Raw genomic sequence first — 22,652 nt, 5'->3', positions numbered from 1 at the left:
GTTACATATGTTAGTATCTAGCCTGCTTCATTCAGTTCAGACATTGGTGGCAGCTTCATTTCATCATGATTTTTTTTTCTTTTTTTTGAGACAGAGTATTATTCTTGTTACCCAGGCTGGAGTGTAATGGTGCGGTCTCCGCTCACTGCAACCTCCACCTCCTGGGTTTGAGCGATTCTCCTGCCTCAGCCTCCCAAGTAGCTGGGATTACAGGTGCCCACCACCAAGCCTGGCTCATTTTTTAAAATAATTTTAGTAGAGACGGCATTTCGCCGTGTTGGCCAGGCTGGTCTCAAACTTCTGACCTCAGGTGATCTGCCTGCCTTGGCCTACCGAAGTGCTGGGATTACAGGCGTAAGCCACCATGCCCAGCCCATTTCATCATCATTTTAAGTGGCTACAGAGTATTCAACTGTATGGGAGTACCATGATCTATTTCACCAATTTCCTAGATGTTTTTATTTTATTTTTCCCCTTGGCCACAGTTACTTATCCTTGTGCCTAAGTCTTTGGGCACATTCAAGATTATTTCCTTAGGCTAAATTCCAAGCCGGGCAAGTGCTGTGTCAGCGGATATGCATGCTTTTGGTTTTGATACATACTGCCAAATGACCTTCCAGAAAGTTTTTCTTAAACACTGATGCAGAGTTCAGTCAACAGTGCAGGAGTGTGCAGATGCCTCACCAACTTGCCAGTTCCGTATCTGATATGGTTTTTGGTTTATTGCTTTCACTTATAGAAATGCTTTCTCAAAAACAAAGTATGAAATAACAACTCTTTCTTTACAATAAGGTGATGTCACTGCTATATATTTGCAGGGAAATTCTTAAAAGTGACTTGGATATGATTTTTTTCCTTCTTTTAGATAGTACAAAAGAAAATAACTTCACAGATTTGTAATTGGCATTTGCAGCTGGGGTCATTAAGTTTAGTATTAGGGGGCAGGATTTGGTGTCGTCTATGAACTGATGCCTGAGGAAAAGGTGTAACACCTTTAGTTCATAGATGACATCGACTCCAGATACGCAAGGGAAAAGCACAGCAAGGAATCTTTTTGGTCTAATGGGTCTCTTTTCTCTTAAAACAGGAAAGATGCAAAGAATAATGAAGTGTCCTTTTCTCAAATTAAGTAAGTCTCTCAAATTATGAACTTTATTTTAGATCGTCCCTTCTGTTCAGTGACTATCTGTAAAGAATTTTTGATAGAACTTGCCGTCATTTTTCCCGATTGGCACATTTTGACTTGAACATCAGGAAGTTTTTTCTAGCTCTGTTTTCTGCAAGGAATCTATGTTTTATTAGTCTCCTGAAGCCAGCTTCCTTGTCATGTTCTACTCTTCTACCAATAAATACATACTTTTTGATTAAAAATGTCAAATAGGTTATCAAGATCCAGGGGAGAGAAGAACTTACTTAAAGTCACAAAACCAATTAGTTACACAGTAGGGTCTAGAAATCAGATTTCCTGATTCATATTTTAGTGTTTTGTGAATAATAGAACTCTGACATTCCTCTTGCAAATTATACCCTGGGTTTTGTTGTTTGGGAAGATGTTTACTGTCATCTCGAGAGTATGAATGAATGAGTCTTTCTAATTGCTTATTTTTTTCTTTTCCTTTCTATCATGAAGACCTAAAAAGTGAGTAATCTCTTTATTTTTTTTAATAACTAGTACTTTTCTGTTTGAATATGGATTTCATTGAATGTAAAAAGTCCTGATGAGTTTTGTTTTCTTAGATCTAAGTTAATCAGAGTGGAGAATTTTGAGGCCTACTTCAAGAAGCAGCAAGCCGACTCCAACTGTGGGTTTGCGGAAGAATATGAAGTATGTGGCTATAAATACTGTGTTTTTAATTGTGTCAGGTTTCAACCCAAGCTGGAGTCCAAGGAAGAGTTTGTAGATGGGTGGCAGGTAGCTGAAAGGACACTCGAGAGACCATAGGCAGTTGGTACTTGGCTTTATTCTCTCTCCTACAGAGTTAGCAGTGCAGTTATATTACTCACAGACAATAGTGGCTCAAAGTCAGGTATGAGGTCACCCAAACAGGTTAAATTAAATGGCTACATAATACAAGGGGTTGTGCACCTGCACTCCAAACCTGCTGTGTCATACTGTCCTGGATGTCTGCCTTGGCCCACTCCTGACAAGCACAGCCACTTTCCTTACAAATTGGCTTATGTTTTTCCTGAAAGTTAGAAAACTGTTACAGAAACTAGGAATTCAAGTCTGGGAACTATTAGCTAGGATACTTAGGAAACTATATGAGCTAGAAAGAAACCAAATGGGCATGTAGAAGTTTGGGGCTTGATGATGGTGTGGCCCAGGGTGGCTTGTGAGGCTCACGTGAAGGCCTACAGAAGGACTTTCTTGGCCAGTGTCTGCCTTTCAGTGCCCTATGCTCGGCTCCAACCAGCCCAGCAGCTCTGCTCCAATCAGCCCAGGAACTAGCCTTGTTCAGGGTGTCCATGTATGCTTGTCCTCCTGTGCTGCCCTGTCCAGCATCTCTGCCTTCACTCTCCTGAAATCCCACCCAGCACTCAGCACAGTGCACATGCTGCCTCCTCCATGGGCTTTCTGGGATCCCATTAGGAGGGCCTGAATTCTGTGTGCTCAGACTTCCTTGTTTCCTCTGTAACATGTTGTTTGTTACCAATATTCAGCATTTCTTTAATTCTGCCTTGTTGTAATATTAGTTTCTTCTGTGTATACCTCTCCTCCAGGTTGCAGCTGCTTGAAGGCAAGGGTTGTCCTTTTTCCTATATTCTGACCTCTGTATTAGTTTCCTAGGCTGCCATAAAAAAGCACCACAAACTGGGAGGCTGGAACCACAAATCCCAAATTAAGGTGTGGGCAGGGCCACACTCCTTACTAAGCCTCTGGCAGCATCCTTTCTTGCCTCAGCAGCTTCTGGGCCTTGGTTTTGTGGCAGTGACACTCTCATGTTTCCCTCTGTGTTCACATGGCTGTCTCCCCTCATGTGTCTATGTCTCTTTGTCTCTTTTCATCCTATAAGGACACCAATCATATGGAATTCAGGGCCCACTCTGTTCTAATATGACCTTATTTTAATTTGTTTACATCTGCAAAGAGCATATTTCTAAATAAGATCCCACTCATAGGTACTTATTTAGAAATAAGGTACTAGGGGTGACAAATCCAACGTATCTTTTTGGGGCACAATTTAACCCATATCACCTCTACATTTCCACTTTGTTCTGTTGTTACCAGAACACCATGGGTTTGGTCTAGGTCCTGCTCCTTGCCTTATAGAAAGCCAATCACTGAAGCAACAAGTATTGCCAGGGAAGAAAGCTTTAATTGGGTGCTGCAGCCAAGGAGATGGGAGCTCAATCTCAAATCCATCTCCCTGACTGACTAAAACTAGGGGTTTATATAGCAGGAAAGAAATGTAACAATGTGTAAGTAAACAGGAACTAAGGAGGGGCAAGGAGGCATCCAGTGCAGTGATCTGATGAGTTTCAGTTCTTTGATACTTCCTGAAGATCCTTTCCTGAGAAAGGAACTCAGATAAAACAAATACAAGTTTCAGGCTTTAATAGCAGAAGGGTAAATTTCTATGTTTATCCAAAAGCAACTTGCCTATGGGACTGTTGGTCTGGTTTCACTGTCATATGCTATGCTAAGTATGAATAATATTTGAAGACTAAATAAATGAACACCTCATTTATTTTGTTTTCAGGATCTGAAGCTTGTTGGAATTAGTCAACCTAAGTATGCAGCGGAATTGACTGAAAATAGAGGAAAGAATCGCTATAATAATGTTCTGCCCTGTAAGTTATTTTATCTGCAACATCTTCTCTTTTTTCATCAGTGGCCATCAAATCTCTAACGGGAGAGAGGAAGGAATCAGTAATCTAAGTAACTACTTCCATAACCATTCATTAGTCACTTACTTCCACAATCATCCATTAGTCACCTACTATGTGCTAAGCACTATATTTAGGTACATTATATTTAATTTAATCCTCACAACAGCCTTACGAAGTAGGTAGTAGAATATTCATTTTGCAGATGAGGAAGATGAGGCACAGAGTGGTTAGGTGATTTTTCCAAGGTCACACAGATAGTGACAGGAAGACTAGGCTTTGGACTAGGTCTGTCTGTCTCATTGAGGGAAAAGGCCAGAGTCTGTGTTCTTCACTCTTCTGTCTCACAGCTATTTATTTCAATTCTATAATTCTGGGATGAAAGCGAGCAGAGGGAGACAGACAGGGAGTCACACTTTCTGTGTCTAGACACATGGGCTGAGTGAATTCCACAGATAAGTATGAATTATATTTAGCTTGTTTCCTGTTTTTGAGAATTGACCATGTCTGCATCTTAGTCAACAGGGATAATAGTAAATTGAGTTTGAAATGAGAATTATTTATTACATCAAAGCATTAGATGAAATGTAAATACTTCTCTATGGAAAGTTCATCATAATCTCTCTTTTGGGTGGGGATTAGGGCACAAAGAGGAGTATAAGCAGATTGTAGTGATGTTGTGATGTAGCTCAAATTGATAGACTTTGCAGATAATTTTTACATCAGGACATCATCTTCTTTATTTGAAGCTGTGTTTTTCATTCCTGGACTAAAACTTAAGTTCTTTTTAAATTCAGCATTTTCTAGTTCCTGGGTTCTTTCTCCATTTATCCCTCTGTACTTGACAAGGAATATTGGCGCATGTTTTGAGGGAAACGCTTTTAAAACTAGGCTGGGGGACCTGCCTCAGTACTGCCCTTTTAAGAGTAACTCGGGATTATTGACCTCTTCTTGTGAATGTCTATGGAGACTCTCAGATCTGGAGTCAGAGCTGGGAAGTGGGTGTTTGAGTATTGTTTTTATTGGGAAGCCTTTAGGCTGAGACTCAAGTTAGTACTGCACTTAGCACTGTAATGTTATTTTGTCCAGAGGAGGGTGAGGAAGTACAATCAGAGACAGGGAAACTGAGGTGGTGCTACTTCTGGCTCAGCCTGACACTTGCACTTCTAGGGTTATGATTTCATTTATTGAGTTGGGCAAGTTTGTGTGTATGCTTTTGAGATGATAATAATATTTCTAAAACATGTAATTATGTGTTATAGATCCTCCCACTCATAGCAGTCTTATACATTCAATTTTTTTCTTGAACTCGGCACTCTCTTTTTATATCAACTTGTTTATATGAGAATAGAGGCAGTGTAGATAGGTTAACCTAGGAACCTACCATGTCCTAGTGGAAGGGACACTAGATTTGAATTTTGACTGCCCCTTATCAGATATATGGATTTGGAGATGTCACTTTATAGCCCCCAGTTTCCTTATCTGTGAAACAGGGCAGAGGCTTGTAGGGTGGTTTTGAGGAGTGCATAAAATTGTTTAGCATATTCCCTCATGTTAGCTCATGGTAGATACCTGAGGATGCTAATAGTAACAGGTTCATTTTATGTGAGAAGGCGTCTGGTGTGGTTAAGCTCTTGGGCCCTGGTGTCAGGCTACAGGTTCAGATCCTGGCCCTGCCACTCATTAGCTCTGCTCTGGCAATCGTGTGACTTCTCTGTGCCATGGTTACAGAGGGTGATCACGAGGATTAAACGAAGTCGTCTGTGTGAAATGCCACACTGTGCATCTTCAAAGACTAATCCCAGTGTTGCCATTTTGAATTTCTTTTTTTTCTGTTTTGTGTCCAAATTTACTAAAACACTTGCTTATAATGAGGACTTTTTTCCTTTCATGTCACAGATGATATTTCCCGAGTTAAACTTTCGGTCCAGACCCATTCAACGGATGACTACATCAATGCCAACTACATGCCTGTAAGTGGGAGGATGGTCTCACAGCACTGGCCTGCTTTAATGAAATCTTCAGAGCACTTCGCTTTTCTTTCTGTTTCTTTGAGGTTGACTATGTTCTTTCCCATTTTTAGGGTTACCACTCCAAGAAAGATTTTATTGCCACACAAGGACCTTTACCAAACACTTTGAAAGATTTTTGGCGTATGGTTTGGGAGAAAAACGTATACGCCATTATTATGTTGACCAAATGTGTTGAACAGGGAAGAGTAAGTATCTGTTTTTGTTTTTAAAATTTAAAATTACATTAAATTAATTACTTTTTATTGTGGTGGAAGGGTATCTTAAAAACCACTTGTTTCTTTAAAAAAAAAAACCCTCAAACATTAGCACTTTATTTTTAGAAACTTGTTTTCTGTCTTTTTTTCCCTTAAGAGAAACATTTAAAAACATTCTTTAAGCAAATTCTATTTTGTCATTATCTTTTTTTTTTTTTTCCTGAGCTAGAGTCTCACTCTGTCACCCAGGCTGGAGTCCAGTGGTGCAATCTCTGCTCACTGCAACCTCTGCCTTCCAGGGTCGTGATTCTCCTGTCTCAGCCTCCTGAGTAGCTGGGATTACAGGCGTGTGCCACCATACCTGGCTAATTTATTTTGTATTTTTAGTAGAGACAGGCTTTCACCATGTTGGCCAGGTTGATCTCAAACTCCTGACCTCATGGTCCGCCTCCCTTGGCCTCCCAAAGTGCTGGGATTATAGGTGTGAGCCACCATGCCCGGCCGTCATTATCTTTTTTTGTGGACAAATATCATTGTCTTCTATTTGTTACATCGCTGCTGGAGTTAATAAATAGCAGGAATGGGTTAGTGCTGGGGAAAAATCTCCCAGGCCTAGTGCAGAATGCTTGTTCACAGTATGGCTCTGTCCTTCATTGCCCTGTGAACATGGGCAAGCTCATCATGTCTCTAAGCAACCAGCTTCTTCATCTGTGAGATGAGGGTTTTCATCAACTCGGTGGTTTTCTTCTTTTCTTTCTTTCTTTCTTTTTTTTTTTTAATAAAGACAGGGTTTCATCATGTTGGTCAGGCTGGTCTTGAACTCCTGACCTCAGGTGATCCGCCTGCCTTGGCCTCCAAAGTGCTTGGATTATAGGCGTGAGCCACTGCGCCCAGCCAACTCGGTGATTTTCAAACTTAGGTTGAACACTGAACCTCCCTGCCTCCACCCCAGCTTTTTTTTTTTATTTTTTATTTTTTTTGAGACAAGGTCTCCTCTGTCAGCCAGGCTGGAGTGCAGTGGTGCGATCATGGCTCACTACAGCTTTGAATTCCTGGGCTCCCTCCCACTTCAGCCTCCTAGTAGCTGAGACTACAGGTGTGCACCAGACACCTGGCTAATTTTTTTTTTTTTTAATTTTTAGTGGAGGCAAGGTCTCGCTGTGCTGCCCAGGCTGGTCTCAAACTCCTGACCTCAAGTGATCCTCCTTCCTTGGCCTCCCAAAGTGTTGAGATTATAGGTGTGAACCATCGCACCTGGCCTGGAACTCTTTCTTTAAGCAAAATCTCAGACTTATCCCTGGATAAGCCTCAGTGGCCCCTTCTCTCCTATGAGGTCCTGAAACCCATCTGCTGCTTCCATCAAGAGAAGATTTTTTATAGTAATAAAATTCTGTATTTCCACAAATTGATGTGAAGAGAACTGAAAAACACATGCTAAGCTCAAAAACGCTGTGCCTTAGGAATGGGACTTAATGTTGTCTCATGAGTTGTTTTTAAGTGTAGGTGCATTGCTTGAGGAATAGGAGTTGACTCCTTCAGCCAGTGGATCTCAAACTTTATCAGAATCACCAGGAGGGGGGTTCTGCCCTCAGAGTTTCTAATTCAGAATTGCATTTCTGCCAATTTCCAGGTGATCCTGCTGCTGCAACTCGGGTGCACACTTTGAGTGGTCCCCGGTAGTAGTGGGAGCCCATCAGGCATCATTTCTTTTCTTTTCTTTTTTTTTTTTTGAGATAGAGTCTCATTCTGTCACCCAGGCAGTGTCATGATCTCAGCTCACTGCAACGCCTCCCAAGTAGCTGGGATTACAGGCATGCACCACCAAACCACACCTGGCTATTTTTTAAAAATTTTTAGTAGAGACAGGGTTTCACCATGTTGGCCAGGCTGGTCTCAAACTCCTGACCTCAGGTGATCCACCCGCCTTGACCTCCCAAAGTACTGGGATTACAGGGGTGAGCCACCGCGCCCAGCCCAGGCATCATTTCTTTTAATGTTCTTTATTTCACTGTAAACTAGCAGATGTTTATCCAGCCCCTGGTATGTGTCAGGTCCTGTGCTAGAGGCTGGGGATATGGAGCAGGGAAAGATAACAGAACAGTAAGAGATAACAGAGCAATAAGAGATGATGCCCATCCTCATGTTGCTTGTGATAGAGGGTGGGCTCCTTACCTTCTTCTTGAATGAGGAGAATAGGCTGTAGTAGAAATAAAAGCATTTTTTAAATGAATGCAAATAGGCCAGGTACGGTGGCTCACATCTGTAAGCCCAGCATTTTGGGAAGCCATGGCGGGCAGATCACCTGAGGGTCAGGAGTTTGAGACCAGCCTGGCCAACATGGCGAAACCCCATCTCTACTAAAAATACAAAAACTAGCCGGGTGTGGTGGCACACACCTGTGATCCTGCCTACTAGGGAGGCTAAGGCAGGAGAATTGCTTCAACCTGGGAGGCGGAGGTTGCAGTGAACCAAGATCATGCCACTGCTCTCCAGCCTGGGCAACAGAGACTTAGTCTCCAAAAAAAAAAAAAGAATGCAAATAAACTTTATAATACTGTTGAGCCCAGGGCCTTATACGTGAAACATTCTTATAAATCTATCTGTTAGATAAACAAAAATGACATAATTTCATAATGGAGAACATGAAGATGAATTTAAATGGTCCCTTGTTCATCTTAAGTCAAGATTGAAGTGGGTATTACTGACACTGGGTAAATGGGGAAGGGAGCTAGTGTATTTTCTGCATTAGATACTCCATATGTGTTATTTCTTTCCTGTAACAGCCCTGTGAGGCATTATGATTTGTAGATGGGGAAACTGAGGCTTGGAGAGTTTAAGAACTTGCCTACAAGGTAGCAACAAAAATTCACCTGGTAAGAGGCTGAGCTGGGAATCAAGTCCGTGCCAGTGTGTATCCATATCCTGGGTTCTTTCTTAGGAAAATACAGATCCCATAGCGAGAGTCAGAATCTCTGGAAAGAACCCAGGAATCCCTTTTTTTTTTTTTTTTTTTTTGAGACGGAGTTTCACTCTTGTTACCCAGGCTGGAGTGGAGTGCAATGGTGCGATCTCGGCTCACCGCAACCTCCGCCTCCTGGGTTCAGGCAATTCTCCTGCCTCAGCCTCCTGAGTAGCTGGGATTACAGGCACGCGCCACCATGCCCAGCTAATTTTTTGTATTAATAGAGACGGGGTTTCACCATGTTGACCAGGATGGTCTCGATCTCTTGACCTTGTGATCCACCCGCCTCGGCCTCCCAAAGTGCTGGGATTACAGGCGTGAGCCACCGCGCCCGGCCAGGAATCCCTTTTTAAACAAAACAAAGCCAGGCGCAGTGGCTCAGGCCTGTAATCTCAGCACTCTGGGAGGCCAAGGTGGGAGGATCACTTTAGGCCTGGAGTGCAAGAGCAGCCTGGGCAGCATAGTGAGACCCTATCTCTACAAAAATGCTAAAAAACAGCTGAATGTGGTGGCACATCCCTGAAGTCCCAGCTACTCAGGAAGCTGAAGTGGGAGGATCACTTGAGCCTGAGAGGTTGAGGCTGCAGTGAGCCATGATCATGCCACTGTATCCCAGCCTGTATGACAGAGTGAGACGGTTTCAAAGCAAACAAACAAACACACACAACTCCCCAAACAACTCAAACTTCTCAGGTGAGTCAGATAATCAATTAGCTTTGAAAACTACCAGTAGAGCACACCTTGGAATATTGAGTATGTATGTGTGTTTGTGTGTGTGTGTATGTGTGAGTATGTGTATGAGGGCATGTGTATGTGTGAGAGTGTGTGTGTGTGTGTGTGTGTGTGTGTATGTGTAGTCATTTGCCAAATGGGGATTCACATATTCTTGGAGAGCAGGCGTTTCCTGGTTTTTATTTCTGTTCACATCTGCCCACCAACTTTATAGAAATCAGAGACCCCAGAATGATTTAATTTGATTCTCTTTATTGGTCTGTGTATTTCTATTACAAACGCTGTATATCTGAAAGCCCTGGGAAAAAGTCCTCATTTCTTCCAGCTGCCTGGGGTTATGGGAGAAGATGAGGTCAGTGAACAGTTGTGGAGTGGCTGCTCTAGGGGCCAAAGGGAGCTGGATGGGGACTGTGTCCCAGGTCAAGGGACAGCTGCTGCTCTGCTCTAAATCAATTTTCATGCAGAAACCCGGGCCTAATGTAGGCAGATGTGATTTTTAAAGGCAAATAAGTCTAGATTTGTGTGAGGAATTTAAAAAGATTTGGCAAGAATTGTAAATTAAAAAAAGAAAAAACAAACCATTCTGTTAGTTGCTATGGTGTGTCCTTAGACCCAGCTACTCGGGAGGCTGAGGCATGAGGATTGCTTGAGTGCAGGAATTGGAGGTGGTAGTGTGCTATAATCACATCTGCGAATAGCCACTGCACTCCAGCCTGGGCAACATAGTGAGACCCTCTCTCTAAAAAATAAAATAAAACAATTCTAAGGGTCAAAGAAAACCCAACTAGAAGGTCTAATCCCATCTCCGATGCCAGTTTTCAATAGCTAGTCTCCCTTATGAGGTTTTAGTGATGGGAGATGGCATGATCTGAGTATTTTTATAAAAATGCAATTTTGTTGCAGACCAAATGTGAGGAGTATTGGCCCTCCAAGCAGGCTCACGACTATGGGGACATAACTGTGGCGATGACATCAGAAATTGTTCTTCCGGAATGGACCATCAGAGATTTCACAGTGAAAAATGTAAGAAGTCGGGATCAACTGATCTCATGTAATTACTGTATGTTAATTTGCGGGTGATATGTTTTACATTGATATTAACTAGTATGTTTTTCTATGCATTGAGAAATGTTTTGCTCCCTTCTTTACAGAACAGAGCGATCCATATGAATGTATACTCCAAGGCAACCCCTTAGCTTGACTTTCCTGGGAAATTTACTTTTTTGGGAATTTTCTAAGTCATTCCTGAATAAAATGAATCAGAAGCGGGTGGCCCTGCATCAGAAACTCTTTCCTTTCTTTCCACTTCCAGCAGACTTGCTCATAGATTTTACAGAACAAACCGTAGCCTTTTGGATTATTTGGTTAGAAATATGGCATCAGGAGCGGCCACGTGCTGTTAGGAGTCATTCACAACAGTTACATTAATAGGATTCCAGGGCATATGCACATAGCCTCCCTTCCCCCTCAAGATTTACAAAAGCAAATCCAATTAAATTGTGCAGTTATTTTAGGAAGTCAACTTTATGTGCCTTTTTTTCTTTTTTCAAGGATGCTTTGAAAATAGAGGCAGTGCCGTGAAACAGCATTGGTATCTGTTGTTGGGTGTGTATGCTGGTATAACTCTTTGCTGTTTATATCAGAGGCCTAAAAATGTCTATTCTCTCTCTCTCTCTCTCTCTCTCTCTCTCTCTCTCTTTTTGGTGTTCTTTTTTTGTTTTTTTATTATACTTTAAGTTCTGGGGTACATGTGCAGAATGTGCAGGTTTGTTATATAGGTATACACATGCCATGGTGGTTTGCTGCATCCATCCCCCCCATCATCTACATTAGGTATTTCTCCTAATGTTATCCCTCTCTAATCCCCCCACCCCCTGCTACCTCTCCCCTAGCCCCGCCACCCCCAGACAGGCCCTGGTGTGTGATGTTCCCCTCACTGTGTCCATATGTTCTCATTGTTCAACACCCACTTATGAGTGAGAACATGTGGTGTTTGGTTTTTTGTTCTTGTGTCAGTTTGCTTCCAGCTTCATCCATGTCCCTGCAAAGGACATGAACTCATCCATTTTTATGGCTGCATAGTATTCCATGGTGTGTATGTGTGGCACATTTTCTTTATCCAGTCTATCATTGATGGACATTTGGGTTGGTTCCAAGTCTTTGCTATTGTAAACAGTGCTGCCAAGATCATATGTGTGCATGTGTCTTTATAATAGAATAATTTATAATCCTTTGGGTATATACCCAGTAATGGGATTGCTGGGTCAAATGGTATTTCTATTTCTACATCCTTGAGGAACTGCCACACTGTCTTCCACAATGGTTGAATTAATTTACACTCCCACCAACAGTGTAGAAGCATTCCTATTTCTCCACATCCTCTCCAGCATCTGTTGTCTCCAGATTTTTTAATGATCGCCATTCTAACTGGCATGATATGGTATCTCAATGTGGTTTTGATTTGCATTTCTCTAATAAAACATCTATTCTCTTTGATTTGCTGGTTTGAAGTTTGAGACTATCAAAAAGGCTTATTCAGAAAGATAAGTCTCAGCATTATTTTTAATAGAGGCAAACTTTGGAAACCATGCAGATATCTAGCTTTTGTAGAAAGGATAATTCAACTATGACTTGTTTGCTTATAATATCATTATTCAGCTATTAGAAATAATGGGCCAGGCGCGGTGGCTCGTGCCTGTGAGGCTGAGGTGGGCAGATTGCTTGAGCTCAGGTTTGAGACCAGCTTGGGCAACATGGTGAAACCCTGTCTCTAGAAAAACAAAACAAACCCCAAAAATTAGGGCATACACCTGTAGTCCCAGCTACTCGGAAGGCTGAGGTAGGAGGATGGCTTGAGCCCAGGAGGTCAAGGCTGCAGTGAACCAAGATTGTGCCGCTATGCTTCAGCCTAGGTGACAAAGCAAGACCCTGTCCCCACCCCCAGAAAAAGAAATAATGGATGGGTAGGCTATATAATTACCATGGGGACATGGCAGGATGAAATGTAAGAGAAGCATTTTAGGAGATGAAAATTTATGCACATTATGAATAGTGCATAAAAGGAAAGCCAGGAAGTAGATTCAATGGAGTTCAATCTTGAATCTTTTGGATGGGTAGGAGCCTTCGTGGGTTAGGGTCTAGTTTATGAGATTATCCTAGAAGATTCTGTAAGTCACAGATAAAAGTATATTATGTTAAGTTCTAATTCTTTGCTAATTGCTGTGTCTCAAAGGGTCTGGCCTCAGTATTTCAGCTCCTCCTCTGGAGATGCCATCAAAGCTGTTACCATGCACTGATCTGGCCACCCAAATAATGCAGCTCACAGTAGTAGAAAAATGTCATGCTTATTTCTACAGATGCTGCTCATTTAAACTGACTGGCTTCTCTTTGGTTGCCTCCACTGCTTGGGGCTTACCCTTGCAGAGGGGAATTTTGGGTGGAGTTGTCCACATCATTTAAAAAAATTGCCATTAAATAATTATTATTTTTTATTAACTAAACTCCAGACTTTATTCAGATTTCATGTTTTTCCACTAAAGCCTTCTTTTGTTCCAGGGTCTGATCCAGGACACCACATGGCATTTAGTAACATGTTGTTTTTTAATTCTACAAAATGCGTGAATATATTTTCTTTTTGAAAATTGAGAACATTGCAAATAGAGCTAATGGCGTCCTTTGACTACCACCCCTAACCTGAGCCCCTTTGCCCCTCTGCGAAGATCATACTAAGTATAACCCTCCACGCTTCTGCCTCTTTCTCTCCCCCTCCTCCCCTTTCCCACTCCACTCCCTTTCTCCTCCCCTATCCCTCTCCCTCCCTTTTTTTTCCTCCTCCCCTACCTCCACCTCTCACAGCTGGTTTCTGTCTTTAGATCAGTACTTTTGGTTAAATCTGTGAATGTTAACTTTATCTCTGATGAGGTCTTCCAGCACCTCTCCCCTCATTCACACTTTTTTCCCTGCTGTTTTCCAAATGTTGAATACTGCAAATTCATCGTTCTTATAATGAATGTACATTTGAAAAAATGAGCGTCAGAGGGTGGCTGTCATAAAGGAGATGGAAATGCCTGCAGTGCAGATGTAGGTCTCATAGGTACGGTCATTCCTGGGTATGGACATAACAAGTACAGCTGAGTCAGGGTCAGGACGCGCCCCAGCTGGGGTGGGCTTCTGGTGCTTCAAGGTATATATGCTTTGGTACGAGGTAGGAAACCAGTCTGTGTAATAATGAGCTCTGTTGACTTTCCGATGTTGAAATGGATTTTTTGGGGGGAGTCCTTTCTCAGCTCCCTCCAGTTCTAATTATTTGCATGATGCTTGGTAGTGGCCTGTCACTTTATTTGCTTCTCTAGGGGATATGGTGATTTATGAGGCCGTTCTTGCCCAGAAGGCGCTGATGATCATGGCTGTATTTGAGTAAATTATTTTTGGTTTTTATGGTCAGTGACATTCTCAGGGGGGCTTGGGACTGTGGTTCATGAAGTGCTAAGGAGGTGCAGACGTAAGAATGTGAGTTCATTATTGACAGGCAGCTGTGGCAGGGAGGGAAGGATCTGAATGCAGAATTGGAGGATGAGGGATTTTGTTGCATCTGAAATCAGCGTCGGGGAAATGACTTCAGTTCTGTGAATCTCTGCTGCTTCATCTTTAAAGGGGGATAATAAACTCTCCTTCTTGGGCATATTGTGAGGGTTTGATGAGGAAGCACTTCATCAGCTGCTGTGCAAATGTAAAGTTCTAATCTGTAGTCATTATGACTCCTGGTTGGCACTCAGGCTCTGCTTGATTTCCCCTGCCTTTTTGATGTTGTTAGGCAGCCTTTCTCTCTGGATCTAACTCATTTTCTTGGCTTTTAGATCCAGACAAGTGAGAGCCACCCTCTGAGACAGTTCCATTTCACCTCCTGGCCAGACCACGGTGTTCCCGACACCACTGACCTGCTCATCAACTTCCGGTACCTTGTTCGTGACTACATGAAGCAGAGTCCTCCTGAATCGCCGATTCTGGTGCATTGCAGGTACACAGATGGCACGTCATGTGCGACAGATTTCAAATGTCATATGTATTTGTGAGCACTTTCCAAAAGCAAGGCCTAAGAGGGAATGTAATAGGCATTTACGAATTCAGGAAAGGTTTGGATAAGGAACCATGGACTTACTCCCTAAGCCCTGAGCTTCCAAAACAGGAGTTGGCAAACTGTAACCCATGGATCAAATCTGGTCAGCTGCTGTTTTTGTAAATAACATTCTATAGGAACACAGCACGCCCATTTATGTATATATTGTTTATGGTTGCTTTTCTGCTATAATGGCAGAAAGAGACCGTATGGTTTGCAAAGCTGAAGATGTTTACTATTTGGCCCTTTACAGAAAAAGTGTGCCAACCCCTTACAATAAGAAGTTAGCTTTGAAGCTAAAGGAATTAATTTAGGACAGAAGACAGGACGGGCTGTGTGGCCCAGTGGGAAATAAATTGATGGAATGTGCCATCCTAGGCTATGGTGGCAACTTGAATGGAACTGAGATTGAAGAAGTTCAAGCAAGGGGTCATATGTGTGGCATTTGACTCAGACGTGAGTTTGCGACTTAGGCCCCCGTCCCAAGCTGGTGCTGTCTGACTTGCTGAGGCTTCCATCGAGTAAATGTGTACCGGTCCTGCGCATTGCCCTCAAAGTGTGACAGTGAAGGAAAGCAAGATTATGTACAAATGGGGAACTCTGAGCGGCTCACAGTCGAGGTAACCCGCTGTAACTGGCTTATTTCCCTTTTCTCTCAGTGCTGGGGTTGGAAGGACAGGCACTTTCATTGCCATCGATCGTCTCATCTACCAGATAGAGAATGAGAACACCGTGGATGTGTACGGGATCGTGTATGACCTTCGAATGCACAGGCCTTTAATGGTACAGACAGAGGTGAGGCCAGGATCCGTATTTGACATTCCATTCTTCTCTTCCTTTTTGTTTTGAAGTGGAGTCTTGCTCTGTCGCCCAGGGTGGAGAGCAGTGGCTCAATCTTGGCTTACTGCAACCTCCGTCTCCTGGGTTCAAGTGATTCTTTTGCCTCAGCCTCCCAAGTAGCTGGGATTACAGGCATGCCCACCACACCCAGCTAATTTTTGTATTTTTAGTAGAGACAGGGTTTCTCCATGTTGGCCAGGCTGGTCTCGAACTCCTGACCTCAGGTATCTGCCTGCCTTGGCCTCCCGAAGTGCTGGGATTATAGGTGTGAGCCACTGTGCCCAGCCCTTTCCCTCCATTTTTAAAAGGTTGCATTGTGTCATGCACTTGTGTTAAAATCTTTCTGTCCCTTGGCTGTGAACTAACACTGGATTTCTTTGCGGACCGTAAGCTGACTTGGGATTAAATTACCCAATACAAGTGACATAGTAGCACTGATGTCAGTAATGGAACTACAAACTGAGATAGTGTGAGGATTCTTTACCTTGCTGCCTGATTCATTAAGTAATCTTAGGACATCTTTGAACTTTGGCTTCTGGGTTTTAAACTCGTAAAACTGGTATTTTTTGGCTGGGCGTGGTGCCTCACGCCTGTAATCCTAGTACTTTGGGAGGCCAAGGCAGGCGGATCACCTGAGGTCAGGAGTTCAAGACCAGCCTGGCCAACATGGTGAAACCCTGTCTCTACTAAAATCCAAAAAAAGTAGCCAGGCATGATGGTGGGTGCCTGTAATCCCAGCTACTCAGGAGGCTGAGATGGGAGAATCGCCTGAATCCAGGAGACAATGGTTGCACTGAGCCAAGATTGCACTACTGTACTCTAGCCTGGGCAGCTCAGCGAGACTCTGTCTCAAAAAAAAAAAAAAAAAAAAAAACCTGATGTTTTTCACTCTTTGTTTCTAAGAAGGTCTATCTTTAAAATAAGCGAATGAAACAAACTCATCAAACATTAATAATATGACATAGCGTAATGCTGCTTAACTGTTAATACAGCAATTTATCTTCACCTAGCTGTGTAAATTTTAAAGAACATCAATTATTATAGCTACAGAAGGGTGGCTGACCCGTGGAGAAAATGAATGCTTAATCTCTACTGTATAATTTCTGTACTACTGTTAGATTTGGTTTCACCCAAAATGTTACCGAGAAGCAGCATTTTTGAGGCATGTTTTCAACAGAACATATTGCGAAGTTGCCTTTCTCAAAGGGGTGAATGTTCCTTGACCAGGATGAGAGCAGAATATTAATTTTGTATCAGGCTGTCGTCCTGTACCGATTTAGAACTCGATGAATATGTGCTGTGTTTTTGAGTCTAGCAGGGGAATGTTCTAGACGCCTGGGTACATTATGTGCTCTGGGGTGAGCTTGGTGGTTGTGGTGGAAAGAGTGAAGTTCACCTCCTGTGTTGGTCAGAAAAGAAATTTTTCTTTTTTCTGCTGCAATTATATAAAGTAGTATTTCTCAATCTTTTATCCTTTTTTGAGAAACACAGAAATCTTGTACCTGCTCCTAGAGTCTAATCTCTTTTTTATGTTTTGAAAACAATACTTATTCATATGAAAGCACTTAACAATTTATTTTTCTCTTACTCTTTCTTCTCCAGTCCTGCTCCCTGGAGGTAGCCAATGTTTACAGTTTGGTGTATGTCTTTATAAGGCTCTTTATGTATATCTGTAAACACAGAAACACACACAGACACAGACACACACAGAGCACTTTGACAAAATTGGATCCTTTTTTTTTTTTTTTTGAGGTGGAGTCTTGCTCTATCCCCCAGGCTGGAGTGCAGTGGCACAATCTCAGCTCACTGCAACCTCCGCCTCTTGGGTTCCAGCAATTCTCCTGCCTCAGCCTCCTGAGTAGCTGGGATTACAGGCGTGTACCACAATGCCCAGCAAATTTTGGTATTTTTAGTAGAGATGGGGTTTCACCATGTTGGCCAGGCTGGTCTCAAACTCCTGACATGAGCTGATCCATTCCCTGCGGCCTCCCAAAGTGCTGGGATTACAGGCGTGAGCCACCGCACCTGGCCAGATCTTGTTTTATATATGTTGCCTCTCTATGATTTTTTTCTCTTACAGTATCATGGATATCTTTTTCTTTTTTTGAGACAGAGTCTCACTGTGTCGCCAGGCTGGAGTGCAGTGGCGGCATCCTGGCTCACTGAAACCTCCCCTCCTGGGTTCAAACGATTCTCTTGCCTCAGCCTCCCGAGTAGCTGGGACTACAGGCGTGCACCACCACACTCAGCTATTTTTTGTATTTTTAGTAGAGACAGGGTTTCACCATGTTGGCCAGGCTGGTCTCCATCTCTTGACCTCATTATCTGCCCACCTCGGCCTCCCAAAGTGCAGGATTATAGGTGTGCACCACCGTGCCCGGCCATGGATATCTTTCTGTGTTGGCTTATACCCCTTTTCCTCTTTCTTTCATCACTACCTGTAGATCCCGATATGCCTGACTGAAGGGTAGTCCTCCTCCAGCTCCGCCTGGTCATCTCCTTTTTGCCCCTTGCTGGAGCGTTACTGTTGATTATGACTCTGCATAGCCTCACTGGCCAACACAATCTTGTTGGACATATTATTGTTTGAATGTGTGTGTGCGGTCTTTCCTCTCCATTTCCTCCTTCCTTTGCCCTTCCCTGAGACAGTGGTGTTTCTCCCTGGGGAGGGGAGGTGTGGAGTGTGCTCTTCTGGTTGAGAATCATTGATGAAGGACGTCTTGCTTCTGTGATTTCAGATCTCACCACAACGTTGTTACCTCTTGAAATTTGTTCACTTCCGTTTGCTGTTGGGTGGATGGGGTTTGGGAGTGGAGTTGTGGAATGACCTGTTTGGAAATATTTCTGGGACCTGTGTTCATTTTCTGTCTCTCTCTTTCCTTTTTCTATCAGGACCAGTATGTTTTCCTCAATCAGTGTGTTTTGGATATTGTCAGATCCCAGAAAGACTCGAAAGTAGATCTCATCTACCAGAACACGACCGCAATGACAATCTATGAAAACCTTGCGCCTGTGACCACATTTGGAAAGACAAATGGTTACATCGCCTGATTCCAAAGGAAAAACCCTTCTGGAGTGAAGCAGACCGTCGCGCCCACAGCAAAGGCCCACGCCCCGATGTCGACATGTTTTTATATGTCTAATATCCTAATTCTTTGTTCTGTTTTGTGAGAACTAATTTTGAGGGCCTGAAGCTGCACATGACAGATGACAAACTGGGGCTGTCGGGGGCTGTGGACAGGTGGGGGGCAAATCACCTGCATTCCTGATGACCAGTGGGATGAGGTCACTTTTTTTTTTTTCCCTTTGAAGATTGTGGAAAAACCAGGAAAAGTGAGCTATGATTTTTTTTTCCCCAAAACAAGTTTCTTTTTTAAAAAAGACTATTTTATATGATTCACATGCTAAAGCCAGGATTGCGTTAGGTTGAATATATTTTAAGTATCAGAGGTCTATTTTTACCTACTGTATCTTGGAATCTAGCTGATGGAAAATACCTAATTGTGGATGATGATTGCGCACGGAGGGGTCTGTGGCGCCTCTTCGGATGGATTTTCTATTTGAACATGTGCCTTTTCTGAATTATGCTTCCACAGGCAAAACTCAGTAGAGATCTATATTTTTGTACTGAATCTCATAATTGGAATATAAGGAATATTTAAACAGTAGTTTAGCATCAGAGGTTGGCCTCCTCGGTAACATTCCTGTTCTCATTTGATCAGGGGAGGCCTCTTTGCCCCGACCCCACTTCCCCTGCCCCCTGTACGTTTGTGCTCCATTTTTTTCTTCCTTTTTCCCTCCCACTTTTTCCAAAGACTCTTCTGTTGTCAACGTTTCAGCCCATTGGTTGGGTGAGAATGGAGACTTGAATATCACCTTGAGAATTTCTGTGGGTGGGAGTGGGAGAAGCAGAGGAATCCTACAGTGACAAAAATCTTTTCTTGTCCCTGTATTGTCCTTTTTCTCATGTCTGTATTTGGTATGAAGGATTATTTAAAGGTGCAATATGTGACTTAGTGATTCATGATGTTCTAGGTTTTTAGTAACGTTTTACTCAGGTTGGCATTTTATGCGTCTGTGTCCGTGTGTGTTTGTGTGTGTGTATGTGTGTTCAGAAGCGTGGCAATCTGTGAACACTTCGGCGTGAATTCAGTGTCAGATTAACCCCTCCTTCCCCAAAGTCCACTGGCTTTAGTCTTTCTCTGCCATGATGCATATTGGAATCTACTGTGTATATATATATACTAAGCTCTCGAAAACAGTCATTCCTATGAATTGAGGTGTACATAGTTTGAATTTGTATCAAAGATGTAATTATTATTTTTAAAACTTCTTTTCACTATACTGCTGCTGTAATTACTTTGATTTTTAAAATGTAGATTAATTTTTTTTTTTGCTTCAGGTGTGTATCCAAGAATTTCAGAATTTATGTGGATTTATTTTATTGGTACATAATCTGTAAACTTCTCAAGGCATTAACATGAAAAGAATTTCTTCTTCTTTTTATTTTATATTGTGGCTCAGGTTATATTTTGAAGTTTTGAGTTTATCCTCCAATAGGCAATGAAGTAGACGAGGTTTTATGAAGGAATAACCAAGTCCCTGGAGTCCTGTGGCTGCTTCCACAGTAACACGTCCTGCTGTAGACAGGACAGGTATGTCCTGTTGAGAATGGGAGCCGGCTGGTCCAGCGTCCTGGTCCCTCCTGCCTCTGCCACGCCCCTCACCTCACTGGCACTTTGATAACTGACCGGGTGCGTTAATGGGTCTTTTAGTTCTAAAGGGTGAAGCACGCTTTGAAAGCCCTGGGTGTGGTTCGGAGGGTGAGTGCTGGATGCCCTTTTTCCTCCTTTCCCTTTGAGGTACTGAAAGGATGAAAAGGTGGTATCATGTTTTGGGGAGAATCTTACTTCTCAAGTGGAAATTGCACTTTTGGCTGAATCCTTTGCATTTTTTTGGTAGTGAGCAGTTCATTGAGTGTCAGGTCCTCAAAGGAATAAGTTGGCCAGGCTAGGTCAGGTTCTCTTGACGTAACTTCAGAGGGGGCCTTGGCTCAGTAGGTGTGAATCAGGGAAGCTGTGCTGTCCTTGGGGTGTTGCATGAAGCTGAGTGTGGGTGGATTCCTCCCATACCTTCACACTGCCTCCAACTCATACAGATCCTGGAGCGGTCTGTACTTCATTCATAGGTCCCTGTGCAGGTGGCAGTTCTGTGGGCTATGACCCTCTCCCCTCCAATTTGTCCAAAACGACTGTGATAGGTGGCAAATCCGGACAAAACGACTGTGATAGGTGGCAAATCCCAGGTAGCTCCTAAGCCCTGCTCTGCCCGCATCACTGCCACAGAGAAGTCAGAGGAAGGGACTTCTTGTGAAAAAAAAAAAAATCCTTTAAAAGATTAGAATCCTTTAAAAGATTAAAGCAATATAATTGTAAACATATTGTATAAAAATGCAAAACACAGTAACCCTCTTCCCTTCCGCCTGGTGTGGGCTTGGGAAATGGGCAAGCAGCCCCAGCAATCTCGGGAGGAAGTCTTGGGGTGGAGCGGGCTGGGATTCCAAAGGGGCAGGTCACACGGAGGTCACGATGCTTCTCTGCATCCTGAAGAGGGCTGGGGACAGGGCCAGTGGGGGTGGTAAGGGTATTTATAGCACAGAGCTTGAAAAGGGAAGATGAATGTGTAAATATAAAGGACACCCAGGCTGGGGGTTGGTCAGAGGCAAGAGGAGGGTGCCTCTGAGCTTCTTCAACCCCTCCCAGAAACAATGAGCTAAAATTGGAAAGGTCCAATGGAATAGTGGGGATGGCGTGAGCGCCCGTGCTCAGTCTTTGACAAATGCATACAGAGAAGCAGCTGGCATGGGTTTCACTGTCAATGGAAGGGCCAAAGATGGGTGGCCAGCTGGTTTGGGGGATTTGGGCCATTGATACCATCTCCCAAGAACAAGGACTTTTTGCTTCCAAAGTCGAATCTAGTGACGATCAGCACCAGCAGGAAATGACATTTGGTGTCTGCCCACTGCGGCCATGCTGTGACCTCCAGCCAGGCTTCAGCCTAATTGACTTCACTGGATTTGTGCTTTGTTAAGTCAGAGCCTCCTGGGGGTTGGGGATAGAGGGTCGGAGGTCAACTATGCAGCCAATCGCGTTTGCTTTTCATCTGGGATGAAAAAGCCTGGTTCCCTTTTGAAATGCTTGATTGTACTTATTAAGCTAAACTAGTCTTGGTGACTGATGTTGATTTGCCTCAAAAGTCTTAAGTTCTGGGTTTTCAGACTACTGTGTAGCAGTTGTGTGTTTAACATACTGTAGCTTTTTCTCCCTTGGGGGCACATATGAATAGGATGTGTTGATGTGGACTCTAAACTGTAATTTTCTTGTAACTATTTTGGAATGATGCATATTTCTAATGTTTGTTATACTTGTACAGAGTATTGCTGTTGGTTGCTTTTTTTTTTTTTTAAGGAAAAAATGGCCTGAAAAAAATTTTCTAAAGACTTACAAATACCAAATATAAAAAAATGTCAATGCATTATGGCTTTGCTTCTTTCTTTCTTCTTTTTTTTTTCTTACAATGTACCAAGCAGTTTACTGGCCTGCATTTTACTTGGGCATCCTTAACAAAAACACATTTCTTTTTAGGATTTCCAAATTATTTTAGTTTTCTAGGACTGTCATAACAAGTAACACCAACTGTGGTTTAAACAACAGAGATTTACTTCCTACAATTTTGGTGGCTAGAAGTTGGAGATCCAGGTGTGGGCAGGGTTGGTTTCCTGTGAGACCTGTCTTTTCTTTTTTTTTTGAGATGGAGTCTTGATGTGTTGCCCAGGGTGGAGGGCAGTGTCTCGGTCTTGGCTCACTGCAACCTCTGCCTCCTGGGTTCAAGCGACTCTCCTGCCCCAGCCTCCCGGGGGCCTCTCTTCTTGGCTTCCAGATGGTTGT

At 43.0% G+C, this 22,652-nt stretch overlaps 1 protein-coding gene across 1 annotated transcript in view; it reads left to right on the top strand.

Annotated features, from left to right (window-relative positions):
- PTPRJ (protein tyrosine phosphatase receptor type J) overlaps positions 1–22,239 on the top strand; it is a 153,489-nt gene extending 131,250 nt beyond the window's left edge. The window contains exons 16-25 of the mRNA XM_012452590.3: positions 1,088–1,129; positions 1,631–1,639; positions 1,738–1,825; positions 3,702–3,792; positions 5,728–5,801; positions 5,912–6,046; positions 10,653–10,772; positions 14,606–14,766; positions 15,525–15,660; positions 18,598–22,239. Coding sequence (XP_012308013.2) covers positions 1,088–1,129; positions 1,631–1,639; positions 1,738–1,825; positions 3,702–3,792; positions 5,728–5,801; positions 5,912–6,046; positions 10,653–10,772; positions 14,606–14,766; positions 15,525–15,660; positions 18,598–18,756 — 1,015 coding nt within the window. The 3' untranslated portion in view covers positions 18,757–22,239. The remainder of the gene's footprint in view (positions 1–1,087; positions 1,130–1,630; positions 1,640–1,737; positions 1,826–3,701; positions 3,793–5,727; positions 5,802–5,911; positions 6,047–10,652; positions 10,773–14,605; positions 14,767–15,524; positions 15,661–18,597) is intronic.
- The last annotated feature ends 413 nt before the right edge of the window (positions 22,240–22,652 follow it).

The sequence above is a fragment of the Aotus nancymaae genome, unplaced genomic scaffold (assembly GCF_030222135.1).
Source record: "Aotus nancymaae isolate 86718 unplaced genomic scaffold, 86718_ANA_hifiasm-v0.15.2.pri h1tg000059l, whole genome shotgun sequence".
In the NCBI taxonomy this organism is placed as follows: Eukaryota; Metazoa; Chordata; class Mammalia; order Primates; family Aotidae; genus Aotus; species Aotus nancymaae.
Note: the sequence above shows the minus strand (reverse complement) of the source record. Positions and strands in the feature narration are given on the sequence as shown.